Raw genomic sequence first — 15,264 nt, 5'->3', positions numbered from 1 at the left:
TTCCTCCTCAGGCTCTGCAGATGGTGTAGGGAGGAGGCTGCACTCAGCCCCTCGCCTTGGTCTCTCAAAGACCCCAACAGCAGAAATGGAGCACAGTCTCCATGAAGCCAACACTGTGTCTGCTTCTCAGGTAGCCACCTCAGGTTCTATAGTTCTGGGCATGGGGTGGTGTGTTGGGAAAGAATTATGGAGAGATGTGAGTGGTGGGGTTGGTGATAAGGCAGGGCATAGGAATGTGGGGCTGTTAGAAGAGAACAAGATCTATGATTGGGCTTCTTTTGAGTGAGAGGAGATTGCCACATGGCTACTGCTGCTAAGTCACGTCAGTCGTGTCCGACTCTGTGTGACCCCATGGCTACTGCCTTTTAAATATACCTAATTTGGATCTCTACTAGTGAGTCTTACTTACCCTATTCTCTCCCATATCCCTCGGGACAGAGTCTGTGGGAAAACCGCAGGTCTGATGTTACGTGTCTGCCTGTGTGTCTGTGTGTTTGAAGGCCGCACCTTGCCGAGGCCCCAGCAGGGAGTGTGGGGAGGATGATCAGTATGGTGCGGAGAACTTTCGGCGCATCTCACGCAGTCTCAGTGGCACCGTTGTCTCAGAGAGGGAGGAGGTCCCAGTCTCTTCCCACAGTTTTGTAAGTAGAATCAGAGTCTGTCTATTTAGAGCATCTTCTTTCTCTTGCTAGGCAAAAATATACTGCGGGTGAAGGGGCAGGAGAAATGGAAGGTTGTAATTTGGGGAAAGCCACATGCACTCACCAAAAATGAGGACATGTAATCATTATTTTTTTGGTTACACGTTCACTTGAAGCCTAGGCTAGAATGTTCTTTCCCTGTAGCAGTTCTGGAAGGTGTAATGTAGGCTTCCTCAGGATGAGAAGAGTCCCAGAAGCCTCGAGAAGAGTCTCTGAGGAGCCATGACTGCTGATTGTGTCAGAATCCATTGCACTAATCAAAGGAAAAAGAAGAGATGGGATGAAGTATTGTTTTGCCTGTTCTTCCCCAGCCTAGAAAATGACCGAGTTGGGTGCAGTGGGCTTTCAAGCTGAAATGAAGCATATGCATTGGCAGCAAAAGGAAAATGACTTAAAGTCCTATCTTTGGGGCATTTCATATAGAATTAATGCAGTAATCTATAGATGAAAGGGACAGGGATATCCAAGTCAGCAGAGATCAGCAAACTCAAATAGTTTCAGTGGTTGTATTTCTAAAATGTGCCTTTTGAGAATTTCATACACTTGCCTGAGGCAACTTGAGATTTTATTACAGTATAGGTCAGGATACAAAGCACCAGTAGTACATTGAAGCTTGCTCACCATGTCAGTTTGATAAAAATTTTAAAAAACAGGTCTTAAATATGAGGTATAAAAATAGAAAAGTACAAAAAGGAAAACTAAGTCTCTTCCACCAGTTCTTCAGATCCAGTTTTTTTCCCAGTGACTACCCACGAGGTAGTCATTTTTTCTAGTTTATTGTCATAAATTTATAAATAGCCCTGAACAGTTGGCCACTCTGTTTGGAAAAGGTGGTCTTTTCTGCCCAGCATTTGTTCTCATATACCTTTAATGGCAAGTTGTTATTTTCCTAGGAGAGTTGGCTTCCTTTTGGCCTGACTTCTGTATCATTCATTTATTCATTGATTCATTCTTTTAAACAAATGCTTTCTGAGCTTATCTTCTAGGTATTGTGCCGAAAAATGGTGTTGAGTGAGCTAGATACAGCCCCTGCTCTCTTGACTTTACAGTCTACTGGAGGAGACATATAAACAATTACAATATAAATATGATAGGATTTAATGCTATGGAAGCAAAATAGAGGGGACATCTAAACCAGGCTTGAGGAATCAGGGAAGTCTTCCTGGAGAATTAAAATGAATGTAGCAGATAAAGGGGACTGAAGCAGATATTAGCTGAGTTAAAAAAAAGGCTCTAATGATAATATTTGAGGGAAGAGAAGCAGGAATATATTTGGGGGGAGAGATATGTGCAATTTTGGACGTATTAAGCTTGAGTGGAGATAGATATCTGGTAGGCTTTTGATTCAGAAACATATAAAATTGAAATTGAGATTTGAGAGTCATAGCCACTGAAAAGAGGAAGAGAATTGCAAAAAGAGGAAAAAAGCCAGGACATATCTCTGAAGAGAATCAGACTTAAGGTTCTTCTTTTGAAGAACCCCAAAAGGAGACTTGGTAAGAGACTAGAGAGATGGAAGGGGAGCCAGTGAAGAGTGGTGTCTTTCTTTTGGCGACTGTGTCACCTGCAGAGAGGACTGGCACCTCGTCCGCAGGCCATTTGGTAAATGCCAACCACGTGCCATGCTGGGTTAGGTGCTATGAGCACACACGGATGAACAACACAAAATATCTTACAATCTCAAAAAAGAAATAAGATACACTGGCATATAAATTATTTTATTTAATATTTATTAAGTGCCTATAATAGTCCTCCAGGAGCTGTTCAAAGTTTATGGGGATACTGGAGTGAAAAGAAATGTATGCTAGTAGGAGATAAAGACATTAAACAAGTAAACCCCAGACAATGTGTGATAAAGAATAAAAGCCAGAGGCTAAGGAGTGAAGAGGTAATAGTGGTTATTCTCAAGGCTGTTTTTGATAGAGTAGTCAGGAAAATCAGCTCTAAGAAAGTAACATTTGATGAGAGACCTCAGTGATGCGAAGGTGTAAGCCATGGGAAGAGCATTCCCAGTAACAGAAACACAAAGTGTAAAGGCCCTAAGGTGGAATAAGCTTCGTATGTTTCAAGAACGTTAAGAAGGTTGGAGTGTAAAAGGCACAGGAATGGTAGGAGATAAAGTGAGAAAGATCAGCTTTGCCATACCACATAGAACTTGCAGGCCACACTATAGGAGGCAGTGGGCTGGAGATAGGAAGACTACATTGGAGGCTGCTGCAGTGGTCTAGTTAAATTTAAATATAAAACCTGTAGGTAGAAATGATAGTATATGGCATAGGCAACTAATGGAATTGTGGATTAAAAGTGCAAAATCAAGGGCAGTGTCAATATTTTGAGTCTAGGTGACTTAAGAAAATACGGTACCAGAGGGAGGAGTTGGGAAGAATGTTGGTTCAGTTTTGGACATATTAGTGTCTCATATATTAAAAGACATGTTTCTGAGACTTTGCCACATAAGTGAATGACAAATGAAGAACAAAGTAGGTCATAAGCAACAGTGAGTACAGACTTGACAGGCAGCACCAAACTGGCGACTGGAGGGTAGCAGTAAGAGGAGAGATGGAGTAGAGAGTTTCTGACTGTACATTTAGGGAGATATTAGTTCCCAATATTTAGAGTGTAGAATTTTTCAATCTTTTTGTCTTTCTGAATTTCTTATTTCTTCTCTATTTTAAGTTTTTATTAGTTTTTTTAGAGGCTTCTGTAATTTTTTTTTAACTACGTCACACGACTTGAGGGATCTTAGTCCCCTGACTAGGGATTGAACCTTGGCAGTGAAAACTTGCAGTCCTTACCACTGGATAGCCAGGGAATTTCCCTCTTCTCTATTTTTAAATTTCTATCTCATTCTCTAATTTTAATAGTAGCATTAAGGACTTTGCTAAAGACCTTGATGTTAGGATTGGGAAAGTGAGGGTTATGAGGAAGACATATTAAGAGAAGAGAACTGTACTTTGGTGTCTTAAGTTATAGTGGAGGATGTTTCATAGTCAGGGTGTTTCCTAGAGGGGCTGATGGGAAGAGTGTCGAGTAAATTGGGTCCATCTCTAGATTATGGAATGTTTGTACTCTAGTTCCTTCCATATCCCCCTGCTTCCCTCACTGTGTTTACCCAACCATATCCTGCTGTGTGTTAATCCTCATCTCTATGTTTTTTTTTTGTCTTGTCTCATTGTAAGGATTCATCAAGCGTGAGGAGAAAGCCTTTGGAAACCCGGCATCGTTGTTCCAGCTCCTCTTCCCTCCCTGTCATCCATGACCCTCCTGTATTTCTCCTTGGTCCCCACCTCTACCCACCCCAACCACAGTTCCTGTCCCCAGATGTCTTGATGCCCAGCATGGCAGGGGAGCCCCATAGACCCTCAGGTAACTCTCCCCAAATCTAATGTGCTGGAAGGTAGTACTTTTCCAGGGACATGGAAGAATCAAATCAGTGCATCTGTTGGGGGGTGGGGAAGGGGAAGGAAGGTCCCAAGGTGGAGTTGTAAAGGGAAATGAATTATTGCTTTAAAGATCAAGCATTGATCTTGATGAATCATGACTGAATCATTTCTTGGGCGACGTGGGGTCTAGACCAGAGCTCCCAGAATCTAACTACTCATGAAAATGAACGGCTTCAGTTGTGATAGGATATGATTTTAAGTGACCCAGGGAATTAGTACCCAGTCTTTAGGATCCCCAAAACAGGAAATACCATCTCTATCAGCTGTTTTTCTCTCCTTTCATCCCAAGTCTCAGTTGAGGGATGGTCTAGGAGGATGAGTAGTGAATGGCAGACTTGGAAAGATCCTATGCACAGAATACCCATGCCATGTATAGAGACCCAGACAATCCTGGGGAAGGTGGGCAGCATCCTTCTGGCTTTCTTTGACCTTCCACAGCAAGATTTGTTCCATTTCTCCCCTCATGGACCAAATCTACAGTTTAAGGCAGTGATTCTTAATGAGAAAGGGGAGGTGCCCATGGCATCTAGTGGGTAGAAAGGCCAGGGATGCTGCTAAACATCCAGCAATGCACAGAGAAGTTTCCTTGCACACCCCTACCCTACTCCTAAGACAAAGAATTATTAGCCCCAAATATCAGTAATGCCAAAGTTGATAAACCTGTCTATGGGTATAAATCCCCAGGGAAAAGGATCTTCTTAGAACTGAGTAGTACTGTTGATATTTGTGTCCAAATTTTAGGGAGCTTTGGATAAGCAGGCATTCTGGATAAATAGACTTCTTATTACTCAGTGGAGCTGCCAGGTCACTAGCATCCTTTGAGAGTTACTAGAAGTATCTGATCAGTAAGGCAGCATTTATTGCAACTTGTTCTGCACCAAATACTGCAGTAAATACATGGGAGAAAGAAGGCAGTTCTCTGCTCTTAAAGAGCTCAAAGTTTTAGTAATCAGGTATATATATATATATATATATATATATATGTATGTATGTATGTATAGTACAGCTATTGATGGAATTTAAAAAATAAAAATGAGAAGTACGGTTTAGAAGTGATGTTTGGAAAATTAGTTATTTTGCTTCTTTTAAGTAAAGGGGAATCAATGTATAGAAAAGGCATTCTACATTATGTATGTGGGAGTAGTGCAAACAAAAGTGAAATCTTGGAGAATGAACACAAATGTAAGCAGACACAGTTCAACTGGAGTGAAAGTACCATGTTAAGAAAAACTGAGTGATGTTTTGGAGTGGTGGCTCTAAGGAGTAAAATTATCACAATGAGAACATATGTTTGGAATATCAGAGAGCCATTCACGTATGTGTGTTTGTGTCTGTCTGTCTTTTGGAGGACAGATTGTAACACAGTGAGATAGGAGTATGGCAACATCCAGGAGACTATTTTATTTGCACAGATTGGCAGTGATTTGATTTTAATGTATATTAAGAATTTTTTTAAATGACATTAAAAGCAAAGCTAGGTTCCTTCTTTCCCTTATTTGTATGTTCTTAAAGAGGTAGGGAGTTGGAAGGAACAGCCAGGAATGGTCCTCTGGGAAGGATAATAGTTTTATTGAAGATGCTCAATCTTTGGGTTTCTTTTCTCTCTCCAGGAACTTCAAGGAATGTCCAGCAGTTTCTGGCTATGTGTGACAGGGGTGAAACTTCCGAAGGGGTCAAGTACACAGGAAAGACTTTGAACTACCGGAGTCTCCCGCATCGTTCCAGACCAGATGCCTCCCGGGGACCATGGTCAGAGGCCAACCAGCATATTGGGGCCAGATTCCTGACTACTCCAGGGTGCAAGCCTCAGCTAACCCACACTGCCACACTACCAGAAAGACACCAGGGCCTTCAGGTTCCTCATGCTCAGTCCTGGGGGGATCTTTTCCATTCACCCTCCCATCCTTCTGTTGTTCACCCTGTGTCGCCATCATCAAGCAGTCTTCGTGTACGCATGAGGTCAGCTTGGAATTCAGGTCCTGTTCCAGGGTTTCGAGCCCCTGGTCCTCGAAGAGTAGATATGCCCCCAGATGATGACTGGAGGCAAAGCAGTTATGCCCTGCCATCTAGACACAGGAGGACAGGGAGAGAGGAGTTTCTTTTTGTCCTAGCAGATGCCCCTGGCAGAGAACAGATGAGGGGAAGAGCCCTGCAGCAGGGCAGGTGGTAAAGGTCACCCGTTTCCTCTCCTGGAGCCACAGCTTTCTCTGTTAAGCTGTACTGCAGCAGAGTTGGTACCCTGCATCCCTGCCAAGGTTGTGCAAGTCTTATCTCAACACAGAGTTGGCAGTTTCTCCCAGGGGTGCCAGGAACCCCTAAGGAGACCTGGCTTTGAGGGAATATTTGAAACTCCAATTTCCATTCACCTAGCAAAAGGAAGCAGCTGCTGTGTAGGGTTTTATTTGATCCACTTTAAAGATGAATCCATGTTACTCCGGACACTAGCCATTCCTTAGGATCTTAGGGTCACCATTTTATTCTTGAATACTCTAAGCCCTCATATTCTGTTCCCTGTTATATTACCAACTTCTATGCTTTGTTTTATCCACCTACCCCTATTATCTGACCTTCTGTCTTCTCCATCCCTCATCCTTGGAGGGACATGTAGCCCTGTGGTCTTGGTCCTGACCACATCATTCAGGCTAGCCCACCTGCCCAGCCTGTCAGCCTTCCCTCAGCCGCCAAACCTTAGGCCTAGAATGTGGGGCTGCCAACATAACATTTACTCTTCGGAACAGATGGGAGTCAGGCACACTAACATACCCTCCTGTCCTCAGCAGCACAGCCATTACTGCCACTTGCTCAGTCGCCGCTGTAAACCCTCAGAGTCAGCTGAACTATTTTAGGGCCAAACATACTGTTTTTGTAAAGTATTTTTCATTAATAAATCTATAAGATAGTTCTATTTAATTCCTTGTCATTTAATTGTCTATTTGATTCCTTTTGTATTTTCTTGCTCTTTTGTATTGGGCTGGGGAAGCAAGAAATACCAATTCCCAGTGGCCTGGGGCTCAGTATATGGCTTTTGACTGAGTGAAAGTGAGGCCCCAAGGAGCTGAAGACTGGTTGAAGGGTATGTATTCAAGGTAGGAGTCAATGAGTCCTAATATGGAGTGACTTTCCTTGTTGTTATTGCTGCTGGTATATTTTCTATCCCTTTCCTGCCAAGAGGCACTCAACACTTTCATACACTCTCCTTGCCTCCTCAGGGAGATTTTCTGGGATTCAGACCCCTCTTACAAACTCACTCCTGACCTAGGGACTCTTGGTGCCCCCCCCTACACATTTCTCATGTGCCTCTTGTCCCTCCCTTGCTCTCTTCATGTGGCTGCGCCTTCCCTTCCCTCCAGAATTATGGCACTTCCATGTCAGAAAGATCCATTTTCACCCCTTCCTCACTTGAAAATTCATCTCCCTCTAAAAAATAATATGTGAGCTCCCTTAGCAAACATTACCCACTGGGCATTTCTCTTCTTTTAGATTATTCCAGCTCTCAGGATCATTAAGATTGACCAGTCAAGAGGTAGAAAGGTGGTCTTTGAGTCGTTTGGACTATTGCTTGCCTAATTATCACCATTATGAACAGATTCTGAGCCATGTAGTATTGAGCAGGCAGATGGGCAGGCATTTCTCACCCTATCCTACTTGAATTCTGTGCCATCAAGATAATATAGATCTGGAACTTCCCTGACAGTCCTGTGGTTAAGACTCCGCGCTTCCACTGCATAGGGCACCGGTTTGATCTCTGGTTGAGGAACTGAGATCTGACATACCTCTAGGTGCAGCAAAAAAAAAAATATATATATATACATAGATCTTAGGATATTCTGATCCGTGCTACTGATCGAGTACCTCTCCTGGTGTCATAACACATACTCTTCTTCTAATAATTATTGATTGAACAATCATTTGTTGTCCCGCTACTCCCTTCCCCATGAAGGTACATCTTTAAAGTTTCCATAGAAAACCTGGGCCCACATTCTACCGTAGAGGTATTTCTTCAGTTTAGTTCAGTCGCTCAGTCGTGTCCAACTCTGTGACACCACGAACCGCAGCATGCCAGGCCTCCCTGTCCATCAGCAACTCCCGGAGTCCACCCAAACCCATGTCCATCGAGTGGATGATGCCATCCAACCATCTCATTCTCTGTCGTCCCCTTCTCCTGCCCTCAATCTTTCCCAGCATCAGGGTATTTTCCAATGAGTCAGCTCTTCATCAGGTGGCCAAAGTATTGGAATTACAGCTTCAACATCAGTCCTTAGAATGAACACCCAGGACTGATCTCCTTTAGGATGGATTCGTTGGATCTCCTTGCAGTAGAGGTATTTCTTACTAATTTCCAATTCCCCATTGCCTTCGAAATCTCTCCTTTCTCAGTGAATCAGGAGGGAGGCTGTGTCCTTTTCAGATGAATTTCGTAGACTCTATGAACATCTCGGTGACAAAACTCTTCTTTCCTCTTACCTGTTTTGATTCTTAACCCTTAGAGCCTAGTCGGCTCTACCTGCATTCTTTGTGCTTTCAGACTCTTGACAATTGCAGGCTCTAAACACAAGGGCCAGATTGTCTCTCAAACTCCATTCTGAACCGTTGCTTCGCTCTAGAAACCTACAATGCTTCCTCTAATTCTTATGTCAGTTACCCGGATCTGATAGTCAAATTGTTATACTTCTTTTTTCTCTATTTGTGGGAGATTCTTAGGTTTGGTCACGTCTCCCCATCTTTCTAGGCGATCCATGAAAGCCGGTGTCATGTTCTCTAGCACTCGTTCACCGCAGGAACTAGCTACAGACAATCATCTCTCCTCACTTTTTTTTAATTTCTGCTTGCCCAGAATTTTAAGCTGATCCCTTGGCATGGTCTTGTTTCTCTCCTAGCTTCAGTAATTTTGCTCAAGTCCCTAGAGCCTGCTCCGCCCCCGCCCCCGCAAGCGCGGTGCATGCCGGTCTTAGCCCCTCTGTAGGGAAAGAGGGTCCGCCATGTTCCCCGGCGGCGCCGCCGCTTGGCTCTGGTAGCCGCCGCCCCCGCCCCCAGCCCCGCCCGGCCCAGCGCCTAGCCGAGCCCCGGGCCCAGCATGGCCGCCCCGGAGCCGGCCCGGGCTGCACCGCCCCCACCCCCGCCCCCGCCGCCCCCTCCCGGGGCTGACCGCGTCGTCAAAGGTGAGAGGTGGACGAAGCCCTGGGGGCCTGGCCTGATGAGATAGCTGTGTGAGGGCGGGCGGGAGACCGTCCCCTCCGGAGCGGGCCCGGAAGGGCGGGCGAGTGACTGGCTGCCTCACTTGGGGAGTGGCCCCTGGGCGGGCCCCTGCTGGGCTGGGCTGAGTCGGTGGTGGCGGCCCCGAGGTCTCTCGCTTGCCTGCGGGCCGTGGCAGAGGTTTCGTTCTGTAGGTCTCCTAGCCGGAGGGGTGAGGCTACTAGTCGCAGTGAGCCTCTTTCTTTTCCTGCCCGGCCTGTCAAAGCGGCCCTGAGGCCGCGATTAGCTTCCTGCACCACGACAGCTGCGCGCCTGGCTTGCCGGGACGAACGGAGGGGCTCTGAGACCTTCAGCCACGCGGGGCTGGGCGATGAGCAGTCAGAAATCACCTCGCCTTTGGCCCACGCCTGCTCCCCAGTGACAGCCGTCCGCCCTATTCGCGCCTAGTTAATGCCAGCCACAGGGGTTCGCACTCGGCCCTCAGGTGTCACCCCGCGCGGAAATTGGGGGAACTGTATGGGATTGGACAAGGGTGAAGGGACAAGCCAGGATTTGGGGGCCCCGGGTTTAAGTGCAGAAGAGATGAAAAAAAGACAGTAAAAAAAGAAAAAAAAAGAGCTTCGGGGATAGGAAGAAGCATTTACTTAGAACAGGCAACACTGGTCAGAGGGCAAGAGGGGTTAGCTCTCCCGTGCATGCAAACGCCTACACACTCCCCCTAGAAGAAAAAATTAAATATTTCTCCGCTGGTGCAGAATTTATGATTGTTTAACTATAACCGGTCATCACATTAATTTGAAATAGAGAAATTGAAGGCTAATTTAGAATTGCTTAAAATTCCCATGCTCTCTGGGAGAGCCCATCAACTTCAAACACTGCTGTGGAGGTGAAGAACATAATTTGAAATGATTTTTCTTTATCATGTAGCTTGGTCAATAAATTGAAATCATTTTAGAATAAAGTTTTCTTTATTGTATCACATTTATTTTTGAAAGATAGATACTTCTTTTGTTTATTTCATTCAACTTCTCAAACATACTCCCATAATGTTTAAACACTGTTAGCCCAGTTTTGGAAATCTGACTAGACATGTTTCCATTAAAATATTTAAAAACAAGAAAAACTTTTTCTTTTGTGGTTTTTAAATTTTAATTTATCAATTCTAGCCTCCTTTAATGATAATACTAATTTGTATCTATGTTTATGTAGACAATTTAAAAAAACTTAATAGTGTATATATTTGGGCCAGGCATCAACTGAAGAAAGCTTTTATGGAATCCTTATCCCAAGAAGTCTTTTAAAAAAGAGAAAAAAGATTGGTAGTTCATACTATTGTAAAATCTTGAAGTTTTGTTGGGTTGGGAATAGGAGACATGAGCTGCCTGTTAATTTTCTGACAGTATACCTGTGCTGTCTATTAATTTCCCCTGGCACTTTTCACCTACTATTAGATGGGACAACAAGTCACATTTCTGAACAGTAAGTTTATGCTATACTTATGCCTGTGAATCTCCTTGATTTTTGTCATTTATATGGTAATGTTTCCCTTGTACTGCTTTAATACAGTAAAAATAAGATTCCAGACACACGGCATATTCCTTAGGGGTGGGTTGTGAATACAAGACACAGTCATATTTGCAGTTTATTGACATGAAATAAAAGTAATTTGATTTAGGTAAATGGGAGTTTGTTGATATAGAAAATCATAGTAGAACTCGTGGATATAAAATTCCATGTACTTAGTAGTATGCTCTTCAAGACAACTTTCATTTCTTTATGGAATTTGTTAGCTAGTTGGAATGGCGGATATGGATCACATGCTTTAGAGATAGTGTGCAATAGACTGGTTTGTGCTGCTCCAGGAATTTCTGGCTTCCTTGGAAGTTACTGGGAAATAGAAATCTTTTATATTTCATTTTCAAGCTTCTTTCTTGCCTTCCTCAGTAAGTAATTGTAGTATAATGTTGCATTTGATGACAAAGAACCTCAGTTTGCTGAAGCTATATAACCACGGGTGCTAATTCAACTTAAGTTTAACTTGTTACAAATCTAGATTTAAGTCTAGTATGTGCTAGTTTTGCACCATTTCATAGTGGTAAGGTTATAGAGACCATCATTGGCATTGAATATAAATAGCATTTTACTCCCTGGAACTTTCCCCTGTTGTCTCAGATTTTATACGCTTAGACTTCTAGTCAAGAGGCCTGTATTTTATGGTCACATAGGTTTTGAAGGGGAATAGGTCTTCTGTCTTTAGTATCAAATGCCTGAATTTCACGCTATGTGAAGTTTGAGATCTTGGAATATGGTAGGTGATTCGTGTGTAAATTATCTATCACTGAAATTATTAGTGGTAATTCCATATCCCTGATTATGGATGATTAGGTTTCCTGGTTCATTAAGACAGTTCAGTTCTGGGCCTGCTCCAGCATCTGGCTCTGGTCAAATTCATCTTTTTGAAAGTTGGTGGAGCCCAAGTGGTTTAGGTGAGATAGTATGCCCTCTTAACTATTTTCTGTTAAGCATTTTTCTATCTTTAGCTAAGCTAGTAAGCTTGTAGTAAGGAAATAGAAACAAACTAGGGAAAACAGTTAATTTTTCCTAGTGCCTTTTTGCCACATCAGCAAAATTGGTGTGTGTAATTAAAGCATAAAACCCTGAATTTATTTATATTGTTCTTCCTCCTCCCCCTGAAATTTACTTGACCTGAAATGTCCAGGTACTTCCTTTTTTCCCTCAGATACTTTTAAAATGTACTTTTTACTGTATAGATGAGGTCCCAGATTTGTAAAACTAATTTTCCCTTGAAATTAATCTATTACACTTGATGCAAAAATTCACCTTTATTGCTTACAGCACATTGTGTGTTTTGTGCGCGTGTTCATTTAGCACCCACAGTACTGCTCACTTTCTTTTGCATTCAGCATGTTTTATTCCCTAGGTTTTATTATCCTTATCTCTTAAATTATCAGACTTTCAGATTGAACCAAAATGTGTGTGTTGTAAGTTTTTTACCTGTTATATATCTAATGGGCAGCCTTGTGATTCATTTAGGTTCTGTTGCCTGCTGCCCTGCTTAAAAATCAGAGTTTGTTTGGCTAACGTGTTTTCCAGTACCTTAGCTTTAATAGGATTGCTTATTTTCATTACAGATTTTTAGATGACCTACATAGGTCTTGGAGTCACATAGCTACTTCAAGTGTTTTGTGTGTGTGTGCGCGTGCTGATTTTAGTTCATTATGTTTGCTTTTTTTTAAAAAATAATTTTATTTATCTATTTATGGCTGTGCTGGGTCTTTGTTGGTGTGTTTTCTTTCTTCTAGTTGCAGAGAGCAGGGGCTACTGTCTAGTTGTAGTGCAAGAGCTTCTCCTTGTAGTGGCTTTTCTTGTTGCAGAGCATGGACTACAGGGCGTGTGGGCTTCAGCAGCTGTGGCACGTGGGCTAAACAGTTGCGGCTCCCAGGTTCTAGAGCACAGGCTCAGCAGTTGTGGTGCATGGGCTTAGTTACTCCGTGGCATGTGGGATCTTCTCAGAAGAGGGATCGAACAAATGTCTCCTGCAATGGGAGACAGATTCTTTACCACTGAGTCATAGGGAAGCCCTAGTTCATTATATTTTAAAGGAACTTGAATTTTAATTTTTTTTCTTTTTTACAAAATCTGTTTTATGGACTTAACCTATCTAATAGAGATAATTCTTGAAAATGATTTTTCTTTTCCTTTTTACCCTAGTCAAACTGTTGAGCATACTAAAATAAATCTTCAGTACCATGTGTCCTAGAGAAAGCAAGGGAACAGAGAATAGTGTATATGTGCGCGCGCACGTGTGTGTGTGTGTGTGTGTGTGTGTGTGTATGAGAGAGAGCAGTGAGAAGGAAAGAGAACATTCTGGCAACAAGTCATCTTGGAAGGAAAATGCCAAGGAAGAAATATAGCTGCTCAGTAGTGAGGCAAAAGCTCCAGGTTCCGGTGCTGTTGAATGAATTGGCAAGAGTTATAAGGAAAAGTTTGGTGAAAGAATTTTGATTTATTAGATGAGATGTGTTTTAGTGCCAATCCTATGTTTTCATTTCAGTATAAAAATGTTTATTTTTACATAGAGATGAAATAGTGAAGTCGCTCAGTCATGTCCAACGCTTTGCAACCCCATGGACTGTGTAGCCCACCAGGCTCCTCCGTCCATGAAATTTTCCAGGCAAGAATACTGGAGTGGGTTGCCATTTCCTTCTCCAGGGGATCTTCCCAACCCAGGGATTGAACCCGAGTCCTCCACATTGCAGGCAGATGCTTATATGGTATGTAAAATTTATTTTTGAAATTCAAAGTAACCAAATAGCAACTACTTATTTAATACCTGCCATATACCTAAAAATTGTAGGGAAACAGTGTAAAAGATAAAATACAATCTTGGTCCTTGGGGAAATAGGTACTCATGAAAAGTTAATAATCTGTGTCATAAGACTGTGTGATTAATAGTTGCCAGTTAAGTGGCAGACCCAGGAAGTTGAGTTCAAAGGAGATAGGGATGAGTCTAGATTTGATTGTTAGCAAGGGTTCGTATAGGACGAAAGAGCTTTGAGGATGGGTAGGATTCAAACCGGAGAAGGCAGTGGCACCCCACTCCAGTACTCTTGCTTGGAAAATCCCATGGATGGAGGAGGCTGGTGGGCTGCAGTCCATGGGGTCGCTAAGAGTTGGACACGACTGAGTGACTTCACTTTCACTTTTCACTTTCCTGCATTGGAGAAGGAAATGGCAACCCACTCCAGTGTTCTTGCCTGGAGAATCCCAGGGATGGGGGAGCCTGGTGGGCTGCCGTCTGTGGGGTCGCACAGAGTTGGACACGACTGAAGTGACTTAGCAGCAGCAACAGCAGGATTCAAATAAGCAGAAGATTGGGACCATTTATTTGTACATCATTTATTGAATATGGGTGTTAGGGATACAGAATTGAATTAGACATATTAAGTAAGATAGATTTTTCTTGGAGGCAGTCTAGTGGAGGAGACACTATTGCAAATAAATTAATGTAATGTATTGGGTACAAAGTGCTGTTGGAGCTGTATAGAGGGAATTGATTCTTACTTGGAGAGAAAACTTCACTGAAAGGATTATGTACTGAGGGGAGCCTTAAAGGATGAGTAGAATTTCTTCAGATATTAAGGTGGGGCTGAGAGAGAGAGAATATTTTCTAGTAGAGAAAACAGCAGTAGAAAGGCATGGAGTTTGAAAAAAGCATGGAGTGTGTGGCAGTTTTGGGTAAAGTTCCTTGGCAAGGAGTAGCAGATGAAGTTGAAAAAGTTTTTTTGCACACCAAGATGAGGACCTGAAACTTAGGGAGTATAGCCTCTGGATAATTAAGACTGCCTGGGTTTGAATTAAGACTGCCTACTTCTGCCTTGGAGAAGGCAATGGCAACCCACTCAAGTACTCTCGCCTGGAAAATCCCATGAATGGAGGAGCCTGGTAGGCTGCAATCCATGGGGTCTCAAAGAGTCAGACAGGACTGAGCAACTTCACTTTCACTTTTCACTTTCATGCATTGGAGAAGGAAATGGCAACCCACTCCAGTGTTCTTGCCTGGAGAATCCCGGGGACGGGGGAGCCTGGTGGGCTGCCGTCTATGGGGTCGCACAGAGTCGGACACGACTGAAGCAGCTTAGCAGCAGCAGCAGCAGTTCTGCCTTAATCATTTCACTCAGGACAAGATACTGCGTATCCCCAGTCCTCAATTTTCTTATCTGCAAAATACAGTTAATAAAGTTATGGGATTTCTGAAGGATTAACAGAGACAATTCATGAAAATTTGTACCATAGTGCCTGGCCTGACGCATTATTGAAAGTTTTAAAGTAGAGGGATGACCCAATGTTTTGGTTTTTGAAAGGTAACATGATATTGTTGATAAGTGATTATTGATTAAAATGGA

The 15,264-nt window shown here is 43.0% G+C and overlaps 2 protein-coding genes across 27 annotated transcripts in view; both read left to right on the top strand.

Moving 5' to 3' along the window:
• Positions 1-7,054, top strand: part of USP54 (ubiquitin specific peptidase 54) — a 117,569-nt gene extending 110,515 nt beyond the window's left edge. For 16 of the 19 annotated variants that reach the window (XM_020895249.2, XM_020895223.2, XM_070470822.1 and 13 more), the window contains 4 exons: positions 12-130; positions 501-641; positions 3,881-4,067; positions 5,755-7,054. In XM_020895249.2, coding sequence (XP_020750908.2) covers positions 12-130; positions 501-641; positions 3,881-4,067; positions 5,755-6,314 — 1,007 coding nt within the window. In that variant the 3' untranslated portion in view covers positions 6,315-7,054. Of the gene's footprint in view, positions 1-11; positions 131-438; positions 642-3,880; positions 4,068-5,754 lie in introns of those variants that run through there. The other 3 variants (XM_070470831.1, XM_070470832.1, XM_070470834.1) reach the window with 3 other exon arrangements.
• Positions 7,055-9,091: 2,037 nt separating this feature from the next.
• The window catches only part of PPP3CB (protein phosphatase 3 catalytic subunit beta), a 49,326-nt gene continuing 43,153 nt past the window's right edge, over positions 9,092-15,264 (top strand). For 4 of the 8 annotated variants that reach the window (XM_020895175.2, XM_020895167.2, XM_020895142.2 and 1 more), the window contains exon 1: positions 9,094-9,303. In XM_020895175.2, the coding sequence (XP_020750834.1) occupies positions 9,219-9,303 (85 nt within the window). In that variant the 5' untranslated portion in view covers positions 9,094-9,218. Of the gene's footprint in view, positions 9,304-13,549; positions 13,633-15,264 lie in introns of those variants that run through there. The other 4 variants (XM_020895156.2, XM_020895148.2, XM_020895161.2 and 1 more) reach the window with 3 other exon arrangements.

This window comes from Odocoileus virginianus, chromosome 7, assembly GCF_023699985.2.
Source record: "Odocoileus virginianus isolate 20LAN1187 ecotype Illinois chromosome 7, Ovbor_1.2, whole genome shotgun sequence".
NCBI lineage: Eukaryota > Metazoa > Chordata > Mammalia > Artiodactyla > Cervidae > Odocoileus > Odocoileus virginianus.
Note: the sequence above shows the minus strand (reverse complement) of the source record. Positions and strands in the feature narration are given on the sequence as shown.